The 21,969-nt window shown below is 39.9% G+C and overlaps 2 protein-coding genes across 4 annotated transcripts in view; one reads left to right on the top strand and one right to left on the bottom strand.

Annotated features, from left to right (window-relative positions):
• The window catches only part of Hipk (Homeodomain interacting protein kinase), a 110,085-nt gene extending 102,862 nt beyond the window's left edge, over positions 1-7,223 (top strand). For all 3 annotated transcript variants that reach the window (XM_074098467.1, XM_074098466.1, XM_074098468.1), the window contains 5 exons: positions 268-423; positions 1,079-1,156; positions 1,869-1,990; positions 2,777-2,869; positions 3,221-7,223. In XM_074098467.1, the coding sequence (XP_073954568.1) occupies positions 268-423; positions 1,079-1,156; positions 1,869-1,990; positions 2,777-2,869; positions 3,221-3,395 (624 nt within the window). In that variant the 3' untranslated portion in view covers positions 3,396-7,223. The remainder of the gene's footprint in view (positions 1-267; positions 424-1,078; positions 1,157-1,868; positions 1,991-2,776; positions 2,870-3,220) is intronic.
• Positions 7,224-13,081: 5,858 nt separating this feature from the next.
• The window catches only part of dap (cyclin-dependent kinase inhibitor dacapo), a 43,062-nt gene continuing 34,174 nt past the window's right edge, over positions 13,082-21,969 (bottom strand). Inside the window, exon 3 of the mRNA XM_074098490.1 lies at positions 13,082-16,565. Within this exon, the coding sequence (XP_073954591.1) occupies positions 16,423-16,565 (143 nt within the window). The 3' untranslated portion in view covers positions 13,082-16,422. The remainder of the gene's footprint in view (positions 16,566-21,969) is intronic.

Genomic DNA, 21,969 nt, shown 5'->3' with positions numbered 1-21,969 from the left:
ACTCTGAACACAGAGTGGCAACGAGGATATAATCGCTTCCAACCAAATTAAGATCACAGGTATCTGGGTCGAATGAGTAGATACTTGTCTTAGGTTCGTCTCCGTCAAAAGTGCGCTCTAAAGCGGGACGCAGACCTCTTTGCGAGCCCAAAATCGGGCGCATTAAATCGGATCGGATTCACCTTTTCACCTTTTAGCTGTCGTAGCTGCTGGCAAATACTACTCGAGGTACTATTTTGGCTTTATTTGTGCTTTATTTTTGTGCAGCAACAGCCGGTGGCGCCGGTGGCCGCGCACGCGCCGCACGCGCCGCCCCCGCAGCGCGCGCAGGCCACCCCGCAGAGCCAGAAGAAGCGGCTGCTGGCGCTCGCGCAGCAGGAGGCGCACAAGCACGAGCCCGCCGACCATCACCACTACACGCAGGTCAGTGCCGCATGCCGCATGCTGCATGCCACAGGCAGACACCCCGCAGAGCCACATATTGGCACCAGACATAGGCTGCCGCCTGGTCACTGTGAGCGAGATAAAACTAAAGCAATAAATAAAATTGCATAAAATCTCCGCTCCTCTCCAGTGGAAAGAGGGAGTTGCTAACTAGCTTAAAAATTCATACAAAACCGGGAAGCGGAGCGAGGACGCGAACGCGAAGCGAGGAAGAGGAGTGGGGAAACTCGCCCGCTCCGTGCATCCGCAACTCCGGTGCGCATTACTTTCTCGCCCCGGTCTGCTATCTAGCTTCGCGTCTATGGACAGACACAGTCCGCCACTCCGCTGCGCATTACCCCCTCGCTCCGCTCAAATGGACAGGCAGTCCTACATAGTTATACTAAATTTCAGCTCAATCGGATATAAGGAAGAAGTCAAAAAATGGTTAGCAAATTTTCATAACAACTCACAAACGAAACTTACTTGCATACGAACGTTGCTTTACAAACGTAAAAGTCCAAATTCATTCTACACAAAACCTGAAATGTACCAGAACGCTGACCGATTAGAACGAATTTGAGAACACACAAACTAAACTGATCACATGAAATGATGAATTGATGTACTAAACTTCTTTTTTTTTTAATTATAGAACGGTGCTGCGGTCCGCCAAACGAACGATTACCAGTGCAATCAGTACGTTCCCGCCCAGCACAACAAACGGGATAGCGTGAGTAAACTCTCAAACTTCCTGTTCATAGTCAAAGCCCCGCTTTGCGGAGCTCGTATTCTACTTAAGTAGAAACTCTCTGAATCAACCTTTTTTACTTAATATAAATCATATTGGCAGTGTTTTATTTAGGAATATCTTGAAGTTTGGTCAATGAATGATATTTTGTTTTTGAGCTCTCTCACATAAAAGAACTCACGATCTGTTCAAAGCATTATTGAGTGATTTTACTGTGATAACCAGTAGGTATAAAACTTTCTTTAAAATTTACCCATTTTGTTACTGTAGCGCTATTTAACACAGTTATATTGCAATGCATTTTATGCAATTCAACTTATATACATTTTCTTGTGGGTCTAAACTGGACTTTACAGCGCCCACTCTACGGGCGAGCTGCCAGCTCGACAAGGGGGCAGCACACACTATTTTCGTTTGACATTGGTTCTAAATTAAAACAACCAATCGCAGCCCATACTGACTAACTTCAAGACCTCACGGTACTAATGCCATCTAGCGATATTCCTGTCCAAAAACCCTTGTTCCAAATGTCTTACCCCCCCCCTGTTTCACTATCCATTGATTAAATATATTTGACGGATAAATGTGTTGCCGTCTCTGTTTGTTTTGTTCGAGTAGACGGAGACGGCGTCACATTTATTCGTGTAATAAAATGAATCAAACAAACAGTATAGTTATTTATTCGTGATTGCAGTCTGGCGGCTGCCGCGAGTACACGAGCGCGGGCGCGGGCGCGGGCGCGGTGGCGCCGCCGCCCGCCGCGCACAAGCACGCGGCGCCGCACGCCTGGCACCACCACCCCCACGCGCACTACAAGTCAGTATACTCACCCGAACAGTACTATCATCATCAAGCCCACCATATGCTGACACTGGGGACCCATTGTCCCAACAACAATGTCTAATTTTATGTTGTGGCAATAAAGGTTTTTTTATTTTTTTTTTTATCATCTCAACCTGTATACGTCCCACTGCTGGGCACAGATCTCTCAGAATGTGAGGGCTTGGGCAGTACTTTCCACGCAGGCACATGAATTTCCCGGGTTTGAACCCACGATCCTCTGCTTGAGAGGCGATAGGTCAAAGCACTAGGCCACCACGGCTTCAAACTGTGGAAATGTGGCACTGAGAACAGATGGCCGTTGGGGCTGAAAAGTTCTCGAATGGAAACCGCGGATATGCGAGCGCAGCGAAGGATGTACAGTCCACCAACAAGTTGGACGGATGTCCTGGTTTAGGCTGCGTTTCTAGCAAGGATACATTGCGAGGAATGTATTGTACTTATTTGTCATGAACCAATAGAAACGCTTCATTTACCTATCCTCGCTCCGCTGAGCTGTTTCTGTACCTAAGGCCGTATTGTCTAACGCGCTGACGTTCACGATCGCATTCACCGTCTCTATTTACCCTCATCTTATGCCGTGTGACAGAAACAAGTGGTGAAAACGATTGTGATTATGTTAAACATTAAGGCCTCTATACTCGTTAGTAAAATACTCCATCGCAATGTACTAGTTTGATTAGAGTTGACAGCTTCAACAATATCTAACTTTTTTATTTATCTGATAAGTATTTATAAATTTGCATATGTTTGTAATTCCAGGACTGGTAGCGGCGGCGTCTTGTCGCCGGCGGGAGGCGTGTCGCCCGGATATTTGCCCCCGCCACTATACGTACCCACATACCACTACCATACGTAAGTGTTTTTTTGTTCAGACAACCTTCCTTATACTTGGTTTGGATAGGTATTTTAACTAAATGTAAACAAAACAACGTCAATTGGTATCTTGAATATTGAAATTCCCCCATTAAACTATCTAAACATTTACATTTCTGTATTGAAATACACTAGTCAGATTCAGAGTTCAGATATTTTTGATCAAATTTTTGCCCACAAGTTTATGAACTCGACTGTACCTTGTAGTTTGTTATGCAATTGGGTCCTGGTCATCATTCTTGATGGACTGAACTGATACCAGAATTAGCGTGTAACCAATGTCTTAAAAAATAAATAAATAATACTTATGATTTGTTTTATAACTTGTAGCGGCGGCGTTGGCGGCGTAGCCGGCGTGGGCGGCGTTGGCGGCGTGGGGTCAGTGGCGGGCCCGCCGCCGGCGCACCACGCGAGCGGCGCGCGCCTGCCCGGGTACCTACAGCCCTATTCGCCCACGTACCTCGTGCCGCAGCATCCGCAGCAGCACCTCTGGTACACCGACTGAGCGCCCCCCACCCCCCACCCGGCGGGAGGCGCGACGGCTCCGAGGGAACTCTACTGAGCTGAGGTGAACTCGACTTGTTCTACAGACCCCGCCAGGGGCGAAGACGGTGAACATCCCCAGTCAGAAAACCCAGGATTGTAGCTGAACTACCGAGATTGGGTAGAAGAAGCGACGTGTGGAATTTCAACAAAGAGTTTAGTTATATTCTGAGTGGCAGGAATGCCGATCCTTTTTTGATCAGATGTAAGTTCTTGGTGTCAAGTAGTTGGGCGGATGCAAAAATGTGAGGTACGTAGCTGATCGAGTCAGCGATTTTCCAGTGCAATCAATACAGTTCGTTCTTTCTGATTGCTTTAATCTTGAATAGTTCTGCTCAAGCGCAAGTGAGCCAGAAACGATAGCATCATCCCCTGTGGTGATCTGTAAACGAGCGAACATTATAGTCACCTCATTATAGTTACGTCTTGTTGGGTAGGGTGATTCGTGACGATAAGTCTGGTATACTAAACTTAGGCTTATTTGAACGTAGGAGTAGACGCTTAGGACTGAACACACTTCAACTTTCAAAACAAAACTTATGATTAGTGTGTGTTAACCGACAGATCACTGTGCCGCTAACTGCTAGCGAGCATAATAATCTATTATTACACGTTTGTACCCGAACTCATCGTACAGATTTGACGTTTCCAAATTGTACGCTTTACCTAGTAGCTTGTACTCGTATGTTTGGTGTTTTTAATTAATTTCGTCCTTGACGACAAGCGCGATAAATTATTTAGTGGAATGGAATCGCCGATCGGTTTAGTGTATTGTTGTATTGATTTAATAATTATGTTTTATTCCTTATGTTTATGTACTAGGCGGTAGTGATATAGGTTCGTTTGTTTATCGCTGTATTATATGGATTGTAAATTTTGCGTTAATTTGTTTTTTACTAAGATTTTGCTGCTGAGGCGAAGCGAGTAGGTTGCATTTACTAATATTTTTATCGTAGACATATAATTGTTTGTACCAAATCTTTTTAATGGTGAATGTATTCGTGACTTAGGATCGAACTCGTCGCGCTCGCTTACCGACTTATAAATAAAATGGAGGTTCTCGAGTCGCATCATTTCTTTTAGTTTTACGTGACGGTGATTTGTCAATTAAAGGTTTGATTTAAATTTATTAGTGGTAGAGTAACAGTGTTGCGTTAGGATGTTATGTTACGTTCCATATCATGTAGCGTAGTGAGTGACGAGGCATGTACGCAGTTAACCTGTATTCATATTAACGGGATTTTTTTTTAATTATCGTGTAGATATTAACGTGTAGGGCGCGGTGAAGGACTACTTGTATAGCTCTTAGATTCGACTAAATTAAACGAAATTTAACTATCTAAGAATTTTATATTTAAAAAAGTCTAGTACGCACTAATAGGTAAACTATATGTGTTATATGCATGTATATTCACTTTAGATAGAAAAATTAACTATTCTTTATTATTGAAAAAAAAAGAATCTAATGCAATTAATTTACGACTGCAATCTTAGTTTATTTGGAGAGATTTAGTGGAGCTTATTTTTTATTCGCTGTTCTATCGCGTCGATAAAGACTGGGTGTTTCGGTTTGCACGTTATTATAGTGAACCACTGCGTCTGGTCGTCCCATTATATTAATTCCCTAGTGTTGTAATTTTGAACCAGTGTTCCTTTTCCGTGAGATGAGCTTACCTTGCTGGCAGATCGCTTGGAGGCGGCATTTTTGTATCGACGATGGCGCCTCCAGGCGATGTGGCGGGTTTCTTGGGAACTAAAGTGATGTAGCTCTTCTCTCCGCCCCGTGCACGATTATGTACGTCTGTACTGTAGTAGAGGAGCCACACCCGTGAACCGTTCCTGTGGCGACCGGCCAAAGCAATTTTAGTCATATCGTACAATATTTGTATTAGCGTTCGAATGGGCCCGGTCGCTCGGCTTATTTTTCGCTTATTAGTCGTATTTTTATAAGTTTTAGCTTAAGTTTTATTTACATTAATAATCATTTCTAATCCTAGTTTATTATCCACTCACGTTTTAGTTCAGTCACTGAGTTTTCCAATAAACCGATTTATTTTGTGACAAGACTACAATAATGTTTTTAATTGTATTTAGATCATTAAAGTTGCTGCCCGACAATAATTATTATGTTTAGTTATATTATTTACGGTTGTAGTTGCTAATGTAAACGCATTATGATTATTTTATTCATTAATGACACGCGGCCACCGCTCGGGCCACACCGCATCGGCGCTTGTTCTTGGAGTCTGAATTTGTTGCTATAACGCTTTCTAGACTCCGCTCCAGAAACTTTACTTTGGATTCGACACTCATTTCATTCTCCTAAGGATGTTTTTGTGTGTCATTTACTTTTCTTTATCGTTTCTAACTTTCCACATGTCCATGCTTCAGTTTAATCGATATGGACGTGCGTAGTGGACAATCGGTCAGCGAATGCTCCCATTCAAGACGCGTACAAGGAAGGGATATCGCTGTGTAAGGCGAGAGAAATTCAAATTCTGAAAGTGTTTTTACATTATTCGACTCAAGTTCGGGGCGAATAAAATGTATGAATGTGATATTTTCTTTTACATATTATTGCCGTTCGACACAGATATCGTATTGGATAATGTGAGAATGCTCATACGCGCATGCGTTAAAATCGGCTTACACTAAGTATGTTGTCCAATACGCCCGCTCCATACCATTATCACACCAGTGCCCAATTTGCATTAAAATACAGGTAAATATTTTATATTGAAATTGAAATTCAACAATACTATTTGCTCATAGTTTATTCTTCAATTGGGCTTCGTCCGTCCCCCCTTTCCCCGGCCGCGCCCGTTGCGCGCGCGGTGGCCGCCGCCGCTCGAGCGAGCTTGTCCTAGGACAGTAGTCAGTGATCTCTGTTCTTACGCACTATAATAATTTTATTATACTTTAACCCCGCGTCGTTCGCGCGCTCATTTGCCTCACATTCTTTTGATTATTAAACTTAAGTCTTATTTCGGAGTTTTGGGGTTTATTTTTTAAGTCTATATTAACTGATGGAATGTTAACAAAAGTTTCTTATTAGTGAAAATGCTTACAAATTCGATTTAGTTGATTTATTTGACTTACTTTGTACGGTTTGTATATGGGGCAGTGTCTGACGCAGCACGAGGTATGATCCATTGGCGAGGTTCTGTGATTTAACTCATTATTATATTAGTTTGATGCAAACTGAATATTGTAAATTTTGGGTTGTTGCAATAAAATAAAATTGTGTTTAAAATTCCATTTTGCTAAGCAGCTGGATTTATTCGTGCCCCGTGTATGTATATTTAGTTGTACGGTTTAAACGTAACGCCGCACCCATGATACTTAGCTTAGTTAAATGCATGGAAATTGTAGTTCACTGATATAATTATTTTGACAATAATTTATTATCTTATCGACTTAAAATGTACAAACACACTAGTGTGGGTTGATAATGGTCTTATGTTTGGTTATATTATTTTTGTACTTGTACGTGTGTTGGTCGCGCCCGTTGGCTGCGCCGTAGAGCAACGTTTGCTTTATTCATTTCACATAACATTGAAGTGTAAGTACCTAGCGGTACGAGCCGAGAGCTAACTCTGTACAATGATGGGTATTTTTATGTTTTAATTTAGCTTTAGGGGCTTGTTCAACACGAGTTGAAATGTTTTAACATGTTTTGAATTCGATAATGGGAAATCAGGGATCAGCACTGATGTTGCTTAATTTTATCTTCAATAATAATCACAGTTATTATAGAGCAAATGTAAATAAACATCCAGATATCCCTTTTTATTTTATTTTTATTTTTAACCCGCTCCCGCTCCTTTCCGTTGCGGTTCCCCGGGCGGCCCAGAGGCCGGCGCGCGGCGTGTACGCATCGCAACTAGTTTACTCGTATACGCTGCTGCTGTGACGTCACAAACAAAACAACACATGTCTTGAGCTAAGGAAACATTAACCGGGCTGACGACAGTATACTTTTTAATGTAGAGCAGTAATTCTCAAAAAATATCTAAACTCGCTCCTACGTAGGTGGCGATTGACCCTGTTACGTAGCATAAGAAGCTTGTCGCAGGCATTCAGCGACTGCAGCCATCTTTAGACAACTAGGTCATGTTTACGATTTATTTAAAACGCGTTATGAAACTGCAAGTATACTTTGTATATCATAGCTGCAAGTACATCGTGCGTCGCAGCGCAGCTTACTATAGTCAATAGAATGGCGAGCAACGCCAGAGAGCTGCTGTCTCGACAATAACCCAGTGTCAGACAATAATCATTATTATCATTTGCCGGTTAGAATACGTTTTAGTTCGCCCTTTATTAGTGTCCATATTATATCAATGTTTATAGGTCCTGTATTCTCTAGGATTCATAGTTACCTAGTGTCCGCTAAGATTTCAAAATAAATGGATAGGTGTAATAGTGCCTGTTCTAATAAGGTAGTATTTCATTTGTTATAACTAAGTTTCCTTTGTAAACAAAATTAAATCATTACTTGTTCGAGGGAGACTTAAATTTTGTTATTTTTTTAATCTTATAGCATTCTCAATGTGTATATCAAATCGTATATTGCGTGGTTTTTTCATGTAACTATTCTACTCGAGTTAACATTTTGGCATCAAGTCCGCCATTTGTATTTTTTGTATTGTCTAATAAATAAAAGTAAATAAACTAACGGGATGCATTCCTGTGATTAGTATCGTACGATTCATATCATTTGAGGGCGAAATAAAACCTCAAGTACCTAATGCGATTTTATAAGCTTTCTTTTGAGTTATACAAGAATTAGTACCACAACGACAGGTATTTAAATATGGGATAATGTATAATTTGTTGTGGTAGAGAAAAATCCCTAGTTTATTAGTGATGAGTATTCTATTCTGTGGTAAGAATAATTTATAAAATAAACTGCGAAGTCTCATCGCCCCTAGAGATAGCGACAACTTGTAATCGGTTATAGTTATAACTAGAGGTGCGCCGAATGTAGAGTCTATTGAAGGGGTACAAATTAACTTTTTTTTTAAATAGCATATACAGTGTCCCACTGCTGGGCAAAGGGAAAATTTACCTACTACCCGAAATAAAATGGGCAAAGGTATCTTTTTCTTGCTTGCATATTTTCGTTTTATGTATAGTGGTTTATCTAAGTATCTAAGCTAGCCAATAATCTTCTAGCACCAAAGTGTGAATATTCCCAGCCTAAGTTGCGTTTCCACCAGAGATAGGATGCGTTACGTGGAATGTGTTTGTTATGATCTAAGTAATAGAAACGCTTCATTTAGCAATTCTCGCTCCGCTGAGCTGTTTCCATTAGAGCTGCGCTGAGCGAGGATATGTAAATGAAGCGTTTCTATTGATTAATGACAAACCTCGCACATTCTGGTGAAACGCTGCCTGATGTTGATGACTCTTGAAATTCAAACTGTGTGACTACCACGCGAACTTTCTTATGATACAAATTGACTTTTTGGTATATATTCGGCAAAGGAGCCAAATGTTTCGATCGAATTACTCGACGAACATAATAAATTTGCAGAATAATTACTTACCAAATGTCCGGCGCATCTCTAGCTATAAATGACTGAATCATAACGTGTCATCATCGTGCCTAGACCGCGGCTTTGAATCAAACGTAAGCACGTTTTAAATTACTATTATAACTTAAGTAAATGGAAAGCTTAAATAAACGACTAAGGACAAGAACAATTGAAAAAGTACGTTCGCTGTGTTCGGATAAGATTTATGGAATTTTAAACTGTGTCAATGTCTCGATGTGCGCACTTTGAAGATCTTTCCGGTTTTAGGGCATAATTAGATGTAATGTGGTCCCAAGGGCCCATCGCTGTCCACGCGCGATCGCGCCGCAAACAACAGTAACTCCTCTTTTAATGGGTGGTGGGAACAACTCTATACTGGAACTTATTTTAAGATACTCTCTGGTAAATAATACAAAGTCTGAGTCACGCGTATGTTATTGCTAGTGTTCTAGTGCTGCTGATAGGCTCTATTTTAGCATTTGTACATTAAAGTTCGATATCTACCTAATGTGTGTGATAATAATAATAAGCTTTTCAACTAGTTGAAGTACAATGAATTCTAATGATTAATGTATAGGCCAACGTTTATAAACATTATTTTTACACTATCTAAAGTAAATGTGATTTTTGTCTGTAGGTTAGTTGGTAAAGTTTTAGAAGGTTGCAGTCCAGTGCGTCGGTCTTTTTATTTTGCAGCAATATTAAAGTGTCGGTACTCGCGGCTGCCAGGGTGTCATTTGGAACTGTTCCTTGACTGGATTCCGTTGTATGCTGCGGTAACTTGAGGTTACAACAGGCACCGTGTACCTAATTTAATTATCCAGAGATCAGCGCGGACAGTGGCGTCGATTTAAGATGGGAGGTGAACCCATCTGTACCTACCATAAATATCGCCCAGCTTTAAACTGTATTGATAGACGATGTTTGCAATATTTGTACGTAGGTCTGTCTGGACTGCTCTTGCTAATGTTTTGCCGTCCATTATTAAGGTACGCGGCGGACACTGGACTGCTTTTAAATGTTCGACGTATTATTCGTTCTATAATCGCATACTTCGACACCAAACCGACTTATTACGTAAATTATAGATGTCTAAAGTAATTTTATATTTATCTAGAGCTTATAGAGTGGTTAGGGCCGTCTGTAGACAGCGCAGTCTCTCGGGTGTTGGGGGTTTGTCGAAGCGTGATGTTTCACCATCCACACCACCGTATTGACTGTTGAAAAGGGATATACTTACTAGCGGTAGTCAGCTTTTTTAGGATCTTTATCAAAGATTTGTACGAGCTATGGGTGTAGTGTTCCGCATTAGGGTACTTTTAACCGCGGCCCGCGGACGACCCGCCTGGGCGGAAGCAGGGATTACGACCCATTCGAAGCATTAAGTAGGACAAATTTGATAGCTAAACCAATTGTAACATAAATTGTTTCTGTTCAATGTGTTATGCCGTTCTGTATTGGAAAAGGTCAAGGCGCAGTATTTTATTTAAAATGTTTTTTAATCCGATCCATAACTAAGCTGGTCGTCCGTGCCCGCATCTTAAAACAAACAAATTTAGATGGCACCAATTTCTAGACTTCTTAAATAAAAAAAATATTTTATATACCTACGATGTGATTTCGATGTCCAAAGCTAATCGAGAATTGCTGTCTTAATAATTCTACTATAAAACACGCTCTGGTGGTCCGTTCTGGTTGTATTTCAAAACTTTTTCACTCGCGATCAGAATGGACCTCTAGGGTCTATTCCTAGTAATCAATCAGTGTTTCGATGTTGCCCGTGTCGGGTTGTACGACATACCTACCTATTTATGCTAGATTATAGTCCCAGATAACGTAGTATTATGACCAAGTTAGCAAGTGATTTAAATATATCTTCAAAACACAAATATTATAATGTTATGATACGATTTAGCATAGCACTGGTGGTGGTCGTGGTTAGAGGGGGCATTAAAAGTACAAAATTTATCTCGCCCCCGTCGTCACGCTTGTTAAGGTAGGTTTGGGTAAGAGAATTGACGAGTGCAATAGTGCAGCCAAACTGATCAATGCATTCATTCATCTTGCTAGTAAATGTGATTAATACACTGCCAATAAACTGCTGAGGGCTGGCGACATCTAGCGACTAAAGTTCCCATGTTGGCGTTGCCGCTTGCCCTATCCTAGGCGTTTAAAACTTTGTTGTCAACTAAGTAGAATAGGGATTAATTTTTGCAAGTACAAAAAATTATAACACAACTGCAGATACCCTTACCGTGAATTCTCTTGCCCGTGTCGCCTACTTTCTTCTCGTGCTCTAAGAGAAAAATGTTTCATTACAAATCGTTTCTAAGTACCTAACTATTTCAAACGTTATAAATGTTGTAATATGAAGTAGCGGTTACGTAAATTTATTTTTCAAGTTTATTTGAGCATTGAAAGACTACCTACCTAACCCTACGTGTAATGATAATCACTTATTACTGATATTAGATTCGTGGTAGCATAGCTGAATATCGGTGACAGGATCACGTTTTCGAATTAAATCGTAATTTTATAACAATTGATGTGCCTAAGTGTAATATTCTATAAAATGTAAATAATTAAATACTTAGTTACTGTACGTAACGTGTATATTAGAGGGGAGGTTCCGAATGTCGACTTTGTATTTGTGGCTCCGGCCTTACTTACTTACCCAAATTGTAATGTTTTGAGACAATAACTATCCTCTTTTGAAATCTAAACCTTTGCTTTTAATGTAAATTGTATTTCAATATATCGATTATCTGAGTAGCATTATGGATTATTTTTAATAATAAAATCATCTTTACTGTGCTTTTTAAAGTCGTTAGCAACATTAACTTTCATAAACCTGTCCACGGTGCTACTCTGATCAAATCAAAAACTATTAATATTTTTCGAAATTGGCTAATATTAAACTTTATTTGTAACTGTACCTGCTAACTAAGTATCTGTCACTTAACGTTGTACTGACTAGCGTGTATTTTTTTATTGAATAAGTACCTACCTACATAAATAACGTAGACATTTTTACCTTAACTAAACTTTTTTTCACTTGGACACGTAGATCCGTCTAACACTAGTTTAGATGTTTTTAAATTGTTACAGCACACCTGAACGACCTTTCCATTTAATCAACAAGTTATAGTCACTGTTTCATTGGGTAATATTTATGTACCAATAGTTTAGTAAGAATCAGTACCTTTAGTAGCGCCAGTCCCGCGCTTGGGTGTACTACTGCGACGAGTGAAAAGGGGTACAAGTCGTTTTGTTTCTTGGATTAACATTAACACGATATAAAAATAAAATAAGTTATCATTAAAACTTGTGTGAATTGTTATTGTTTCCCGATAGGTTATTTTTATTTCGATTGATCGCACCGTTAGGCGATTCCCACCTATAATCTCTTAATCTTTAAATTTATGGGAATGTAAAGTGAGAATTGTCCCATTATATTTTTTCTTTCAGGCTTAAAGCATTGTTCTCTGATCCACAAGCTAAATAATCAGTTCAAAAGCGCGTTAAGCTCGAAACAAAAGCTTGCTCTTGTTCAAAGGCGACTGTACCATTTTCAGTGTTTCTATAGGAACTAGCGACTTGAACCCTCGTTCAGCAGTTGTTTAATCGGTAAAGTGTATCTCTGTATTGTATCACCCATGACCGCAGTGTACACGATCGACGGGTAATGGGTAGTTGTGTAGAATTGATTGTGATATCAGTAAACATTTTCATACGAGCATCCAACATACTCTTTCATTTGACCTGCTCCTTCCACTTTCTCTTTTATGAGATCTGGGTGTAGTTCAAAAAATTGGAGGACTACAGTGACATTCCGTTATATAACAGACAATGCAGGTAAATTTTAGTGTCACAACCTGATCTTTTCCCAGTCAGTAGTTTTGTATCGTACCGGTTTAACTTTGTCTAGTTTTTGATCTATACCCATGTGTTTTAACTTAATATCGTACATACTAATTCAGAGACGTTAAACTGTGATGGATACTTGACCTTTTAAATCTTCAAAAATATCGTTAGAATTTACATCATCGTTAGAATTTACATCTCTGAGTTAGTCTTGTTGTGGGGAATAAGGAATGAAACAATAGAGTTACTGAATGAAATAAGCTTTTTTTAACTAAATTTAAGTATTATACATTAATAAAATGGAGCTCATACATAAACTATTACACATTATTTATATAGTGTTGACCGAATGTTTACAGCGTGTATTGCTTGGCAGTGAGACCATTATGGTACCTACAGGCTCGAGGTAGCAACCTCTGGTTTACAGTGAGCTATATTTGGCACGGACTAACACTCTATATTGCCTCTGCTGCTTAAATGAAAATAATATTTATACATAGAATTATTTTTTGTGTATCCCTTACAAAAACCTCTCACTGTACAGCCCGCCTCAATAAATACAAGTGAGTGCACGATATTTACAGTGCGCGGGTAGCTCTAGCCTTCTCACCTTACTCAGAATATTCAAATACTGTCAGAACGACTGACGGCACAGGCTTTGACTCATTAACTGTTAACTGTCTGCAAGATATTATCAAACGACGTCAGCTATTAACCTCACCATTGCAACAAGTTATTATGCCTGGAAGCGTCAACGCTCGACGACGCATGTGAAATTCTATCCCACAAAGCCCGGCCACGAATAGGTGCGTTAGGCGACTCGGCGATTTTCAAGTCTATTGCATGTCTCCAGCTAATCGCTTAGCGACGAGTGTATCGACCATACAATGAACGAAAAATCGCTCGCCAGGGTAGCTTAGGTTCGTAAAACCCATTTTCGCTAAAGGTGATCACTCTCTAGGAGCACCTTATCTAAAAGTGCATTTCCCATTGGGTATCAGTACAGTTTGTACATTTATTAAGTATAATAATCACAAACATGTAAGTTTTGGAAAATTTCACTAATTGGGCAAATGCACACGTGTGATAAAGTGTTTTAGGAAACTTGGGCTTTATGAGCCAAAGCCGTCGTCGGCTACATTTTGGGCGTAACCATGACCGACCTGTGAACCGGGATTATAATTCAGTGCCCTTAGTGTAAGTTTTCGGTTACAAAATACGTCTCGATCGCGTTCGCGTTAAAATCTCAATTTGTATGCAATTACGAACAGCGTCTCTAGCGGAACGTTTGCGATGTTCGTGTTTCCATACAACTTGAGATTTTACGCGAACGCGATCGAGACGTATTTTGTAACTGAAAACTTACACTAGGGGTACAGTAAGTCGTTCAGCGTTATACTAGTTGCAGCTGCCGACATCGCAAGCAACATCTTACATTCCATAAAACGTTCCTTCTATAACATTCTATAAAAAACATTTTGATGCATTAAATTATTTCTCATTCGCTGTCAAGACTCGCCAGGGATACGTTTATTTAAGCAGGTTACTAACTCGGACGCAGTAACATACACTATTATAAACAAAAAAATATTAAATATGACAATTGCATAAAGTAAAATTATGTTCTGAGATCATATTTAATACATCACAGGTGTTAGAGAATATTAAATTAAAATTATGACATCTCGATGCCGTACAACGCAATTATTTCGATATTTAATAGATCGGAGTGTACCAGGCTCGAAGGCGAATGAAACGATTCAGAAGCCGCTATGTCCGGCGCGGCGCGGTTTGGCACATAACAACATCCAAATAGATAGACATATCAAACAACAAAACTATAATTATCAAACATTTTTGGGCGTCGTCCTAAACGCGGAAGGATCAGACACTGTCTCAGCACGAATGGCATTCCAGAAAGAAAAACTTTCCGAAGAGTCACCAAATCGCAAGCGAGTCGGTGAATTGATTGATCGCGTCCGTGCGTAGGACTACGCGTAGACAATTCATAAATTTTAGAACAAAATCGAAATAGTCCTAATAAACAAAGTCATATAGTTAACGAACACCTAATTTAAGAAGTCTTCGTAAAATCATGCCAGCATGCAGCATTCTCAAAAAATAATTTAAGGAGTGTTCCTAACTTTGTCAATAATTCAAAAGTTCATTTTCTTAATTTCATTTCAATGTTAGTCAGACTCACCGTATGTCAAACACAAGCTTTGGCTAAAATGCAGTGAAGATGGTACGGTTTATGTCGTCACCTCGACCAAAACTATTCAATACATAAATAATGTATTTTAATGTTTAACATGTTTTGGAATCTTAAGTTATTTTATTTATAATTTGGGATTAGACGTGAAAAAATAGGCGTAAATGTCTGTCCTGTCTTTTCCATAGTTTTGAGGCAGCCGCGACCCCTCGACCTAAAATTAACGAGAAATATTTTGTACTTTAATAAAGGGTCGCGGCCAGGCGTTCGGCAAACTGAACTAAACCTTTAGAAATCCAATATTATAAAAAAACAATTATCAATATCTATAATCATAAAGATATAATCCATTAAAATACAACAACAAAACAAATATATCGACTAAGGTTGCGAAATAAGAGTACTATGCGTCGATCAAACACAAATACTCAAACATACTGAACGCTCAGCAGTTAATTACGTTAAAATTGGCAATACTTAAGTCTTCTGTTACGTGGAAGGTAACGAAATCGGTTCACATTGAGTATTTGTATTTCTACTACACTAACTATTGCTTACTGTGCTGTTTGGTTACTGTGAGACATTTTAATGTAAAAGAGAGTATTTTTTGTATCTTTTCCACAATTTCAGAGGCGGAGGCCAAGACACAGTAAATAGTCTCTTTCGTACTGGAAACGCGTCGAATATGCTCGGAGGCTAATGGATGGAAATCTTATTTCGGCGGCAGCTTCATAGCATTTTCAAGGCATTTATCTCTGACATCCGACATCTGTTGTTGTGACCAACGGAAAATTTGTGCAACAAGACACGTGACATGATGATTGATAGGCTTTAACGCAAGTCCGGGAACCCTAACTTAGCTAACTCTAAACCTACTATAACTTAATTTACTTGTCAAAGAGATCATAATAAACTTACAAATTAATTGTCACATAATAAACATTGCCCAGAACATCTTAAGTTTAGTGTCTACGTGCAGAATGGTGGAACCCAACGGTCCGCTCGGTGTGATGCTTTTATGCATTGAGCAAATAAAGTTGTGATGCATCCAGTGACAGTTTTTCGGGACAACATAATATATTAATGTGTTACCTACGTTAAATCATATCATATGCATAATGTCTGAAACTATCTTACAAATTACTTAACATTATTATATTGTTCTCCACAATGCGCATTATCGACATACAAAATAAATTAATGGATAAAAAAATTTGCACACAACTGCCTCTAAGGCAACTCGCTCGAACAGAGATTTCCAAAGACATGATTGCAAAAAGCTGCCTGGTTTTGAGAATCTGCAGGGTATCGAGTTCACGCAGTGTATTGAAGTAGTACAGATAGGTGATTTTGATGAAACTGGGAGGTGTTGCCTAGCTGGGGCGTTTGAAGTGGGTCTGGGCGAGTCGCGCCACCTTCGGCGGGCGGATGTGCGCGCCGTGCCCACACTCGTGCTTGTGCGAATGCGGCGATTTCTTTCCGCCCGTCGACAACCGCTTGCGCGGCTTCAGGAAATCTGGAATAATAAAAACACAGGTTAGATTGAATAAGAAGTGTGTAACGCATGTAAACTCTTTATTGCGATACATCTATTACTTAAAAAAACAAAAACTTTTTATTTCAACAAACGACTAAGTATAACTATAAGTAATCTACTGCTTAGATTCTAATTCTTGGGATACCCTTTTAAATTATAATATAAAATAGCCAATTCGATCTGTAAATATCGCATTTTAGAATTCGAAGGTTTCATAACGATAGATGGAAAAATCAATAACTAAAAAAATGCTCAGTTATATAATTTGAAATACAATAAAAACCGTAATTTTCGGTCGACTTAATAAAGCCCTTAAACTTTTGCAGTTTGTTCCAATAAAAGTTGATCCCGCGACATAAAGCGCACATGCTTTATGACTCTTGTTAACATTTTCCACAGAAGGGTGCAGTTACTCGATACGTCTTGCATGAAATTAGTCGTTAAAGCTGAGGGGGCGAGGCGGGGAACGCTTTATGGTCCCGAAACAGAAAGGCTCGTTAAACCACGGACCTTACAACTTACATACATTTGACATCTTTACGACTCTATCCGTAAGGATCGGAACGTAAAACTGGCGCGATTATGCACCGGATTCCATTTCTAATCCTTTGAGGCGGCGACGTCTTTGTGACTATTTCTAATTTTGGAAAAATATAGCCTTAATAGCTATAAAAGTTTTACGACGCTTTTACTACTGTTTAATCTGTATTATAATGGCGGGTTGTGAGTTACTGGTGTGAGGACGCTTCGATTTCTATGGGGTTGTTTTAAATTAGTCAAATTCCTTTAAATAATTTGAAGGAAACAACACCCGTCATAAATTGATAAAATGCTCTAAAACGATAGTAAAGTAGGTACAATAATGAGATGCTAATGGAGAATATTTTCAAGTATAGATTATTTTTAACGATTATTAACATAACGTTCTAACAGTGAATCGTCTGAAGGTAAAATATGGGATGCTTACGAGCACAAAAGAAATTTTATTAGGTGATGATAAAATACAAGGTATTGATTGAACAGAAGACAAGCGCGACGACTCATTTATAACTAAGTGGCCAAACGAAAACTCCGTAGCAACAAACTGCGCCCAGCGAGAGACAAGGTCGTGCGCACGCACAGGTACATATATGTAGTATAGCTATTGACAATACGATAGCATGATTAGACGCTACAAGAAACATTATATGTTTGCAAATGTCTGAAGATACACGTGATGACGCGACGGTAGAACTTGATAAAGATATTAGGTAGGTAGCGTAAAGTTTAGCCATGATTGTGAGCTGAATGTTAAACCTTGGAATGTTCGTGCGGGCGAAAAACTAACAATAGATAATGTTTTATCTATAGATTGTGGAAAACACAGGGCACGCCTATTTACTCTAAACACGCCACATGTCATTTAATCTATTCTAAAGACGTTTCTTCCGTGTTAATTTAACTGTATTGAAAGAGAGAAAAATATGTTTATTCACAACAACACAAGACACAAAAATAAGTATTATTGGAAAATAGGTAGACAACGCGAAGGATAGAATGTGTCATTACGAAATAAAATATTTCAGTACTGCGTGATGAACCCTTTGAAAAATCAAAAGACGTAGAAACTGAATAATTTTAATCATGAAATGTTAACTTATTTTGTGATCTTAAAAACATACAACAGTTTTCCTCGAAGACTGCTAAATAATCGGCACACGTTTTATCGGAATCGAAAAGTTAGTAATAATAAGAATAACTATATGAAAAAGTCGAAGCGTCGGTTGGTGCAGTCGGTAGCCAGTGACGTCACGCCAAGGTCGACTGGTACCGGCGCCGAGGACTTCCCGCCAAATCTACATAACAACAAACCACGTGGCTTCGAAAAAGATGAAAATGAAAGCCAACAAAGAAAGCCTTCCAAAACCATGCCCTACAGCACTGCAGCAGACTCCAAGCACGAGATCTCAGAAGTCATCATTCTAAAATACCCAATAGCTTATTCTATTTTTATTAATATCCATGAAGCTCAGATCGCCAATAGTAAAGCTAAAAGGAGATAGTGTGGAGAAAATACTTTCCTAAGGTTACGCAACGAGTTTCCCGCCAAATGTTCAATGGAGCGGTTCCCGCCATTTTCTCTTGCGGATTACTTGACCGCTTCTCAGAGTGTATTGGCACAGTGTCGACTCGATATAGGCCAGAGACGTGTGTTATTTGGTCGGTTAGTCGCCGCGTCCGAGCCGAGTGGGCAGGGTGTAGGACGTAAGCGTAAACAAATTGGCCTTGAAGACATGCGCGTGGTCTCAGAGCAAACAACTCACACATTCGTAGTCATAAGTGACACAACAGGGCTCCGATCGGATAGTTATATTATTAGCCGGTGTGATTTTGAAACAGCAACGAACTAAACTATGTAATGTAAATGACGTAGAGACGCCAGTTAAAAACGTAAAAACATGGAATAAATTAACAAAAAATTGTAATCAGGTCGACAAACAAGTAGCAAACGCGTTCATATTTAAATAACGGCCAATTTCCGCGAGTTAGTTGAAGGTTGCGGGCGTTGTAGCGAACAGTAACGCTTTTTGATTCACATTTCATCGCATTGTTAGCTTATCAGCTCGTTATCATGCGGCCCGATAGTGATTGCTGCGTAGTACAAGTTTCCATTGGTGTTTTTTTAAAGTTGTAAACTGAAGTACAATTTTAATATATAACGAATTATCTTATCTTTTAAGTTTAATAGGTCAGCGAGGCGCGAAATCTTCGGTGTTTAGAATCGGTTTTAGAGTTGCAATTTGTTGTTTTCGCAGACAGAATGTTATTTGAGCGTGATGGTGGCTCGCTGGGTTACGTTACGTAGCGGCCGTGCCGGTTATTTCGGTCGACCTAAATATCTGCGTGGCGCAGGCACCACCCGGACACCTCGCAGTATTGGTAATTTACTTGTTTATCGCACTCTGAAAGAGCTTTACGATATACCAGCGCGCTATGATGTTAGAATCTGTACTTATAGAATATTCTTACATTCTTTGTAAGTAACAATGAGACAATGAATTTTAAATGAATCATGCACCGAATGCAGACCACGTGCGAAGGCCGATCTTGTCGGCCGTCTAGCTACAAGAGCAGCATGTTTGATGTTTCAAGAAAAGAATCAAACACAAGTTATTTCTTTAGTAGAAATGCTGGGAACAGGCACTATAGTAATTATTTCAGCTACACTCAAAAGATATTTCGGAGAAAATATAAACGCAAGTCCATTATCCAGAGCATTAGAGCGTGCTGTCATTTTTTGGAGCACTTAATGTCTCTGTACCCATTTTATTTCATGGTTTCTTAAATCTGTAAACTAAACACCAAAAGGTAGCCATTTTGTTTCATTGCAAGCAAATCTTAATGCCGTTTGATGTTGTGTTGCGTTGATGTTTTGCCTTTCTCTCCGGGCTCTCCACTTTCTCGTCCAGCATTCATGCTTGTTGTTGCATGCACAATCGCCATGTTTTGCTGCTTTATTTTCATCATTTAGAATCTAAATTGCATATTTGCAATGTTTTGTTTTGAATGAACACCTCTCTCTCTCTCTCTCTAGGCTCTACCGAGAGAATACCGAGTTCATTTTGAAGTGTTAGAGTAGATAAAAGATTCTAGTTATAGTGTCACTTTTCGGTGAAACGTCGATGTGTTGTTGTAGGGGGTTTTGGAGCTTTGATCCGCCGCTGCGCGGAGTGCAGGAAACAACGCCACGTGAATAGATAATCTCGGAGCGTGTGGGAAGACAATAAACGTTTTGTTTACGTTTTCCGAAAGTGTTGGCGCATGTAAATCGAGTTTATGAAGGGGAGGAAATACCACCCAGAGCCGTCTGAAGCGTCGGCGCTTTGAACTCAGCACAAACCCTGACATTACGCGGAGAAACAATGGTGTAAACTTCTGCATTCAAAAATTTCAAAAGCGAAATTTCAAATATTCAAAATTGCTTCGGTTAAAAGGAAAATTGTAAGTAATCAGTGCTGTACAAAAGGGTGCGTGTGGCTCAGTTCTGTATTATGTGATGGGTTCGTGATTGCGGCGCATGCTCCTGGGAATCGTGGACCATTAGCCGGGTTCATTTCAACCGCATAGCCTCGGGCTAGCCATCAAACCAAGGAGCACACACCTGCATGACATAGGAGCCCATAGAGGTATAATTACATCGATGCAGAGTTCATCAGAAGCTAAAATACATTGATCTAGCATGCCAAAACGTGACCGTCTGTATTTTTAAGGAAGTAGCGTAGTAGTAATTGAACAATTAGACTTTTATTTGTAGGCACTTAGCTTGCGAAACATAAACCTCTTTTTAAAAATCGGCGAAATAAGCATCTCGAAAACTCTGCTCGAACGTAATTACAGTAACACGACTTTGAGGCGGTTGCGAACATTAAAGATAAAGCAGCATTGAATGAGTGCACGCAATGCCATTAAAGTTTTGATATCACACGTGCGTATGAGTCAGGCGAGAGCGCGAGACGATAGACCGAGCCTACGCGCTGGACGCTATTATATTTTGGGAAACGTTTGTAAGTATCAAATGCAACTCTACTTCAAGCCTGTTTCTAAACAAGTCTGGACTGGACCGAACGCGTCACAGGCGAGTCAGTAGGTATTGGTATTAAGTGTGTTCGTACGAGGGTATCGGAATGGACGCGGATTTGTCAGACGTGGGCGACCGCGGCCGCGACCAAACAGGTTGCTTCGGCCCTAGCGCACGCCGTCAGCCTTTTTTTATTTTATTCACGCTATAGGGCTGCTACGTGTCTCAATACTTCGTACGGGAAATGAGTAGTTAAAACGCAACGGCCACGCGGCGAGAATGCTCGCCCGCTGCATTGTGATTGCGAACCAGTTCCCAAATATCTAGGTCGAGTGAAAGGCCGATGCGATGTCCACATCGCTTGTTAGCGGATACAGCGTATTGTGATCGCAGGAGCATGAATATGATTTTCTAGGCGCAGGCAGCCCTGTTTGACAGAGTCCTAGCGCAACTCAACGTCGGAGATAAAAAGAGCAACAAAAACTAATCCCGCGCAGCGCTTGTATATACGTATAGTGCATGTGTATAGTTGTTTGGGCTCTCGGCTACTGGTTTTGAGACTTGACAGCCTAAACAAATAAGTGACACGCACCCAGGTAGCGGCCATTGTATCCCGCCCTTAACATTTGTTAAATATTATCTGATATCGTTTAAATTGCGGTCGATCCCCGATTATTTATGACTCTCTCGAAGCTGAAGACTCTTGAAATCCTTTCGAAGACAGTTGTGTTAAAAATATGACTTTATTTGGACTGGGAATTGCGTTGGTTAATATTTTTACTGTCGTCGGCGCATTTGCGACAGGAAATAGCGCCGCTTACTCAC

The sequence above is a fragment of the Choristoneura fumiferana genome, chromosome 15 (assembly GCF_025370935.1).
Source record: "Choristoneura fumiferana chromosome 15, NRCan_CFum_1, whole genome shotgun sequence".
NCBI classification, from domain to species: Eukaryota; Metazoa; Arthropoda; class Insecta; order Lepidoptera; family Tortricidae; genus Choristoneura; species Choristoneura fumiferana.
Note: the sequence above shows the minus strand (reverse complement) of the source record. Positions and strands in the feature narration are given on the sequence as shown.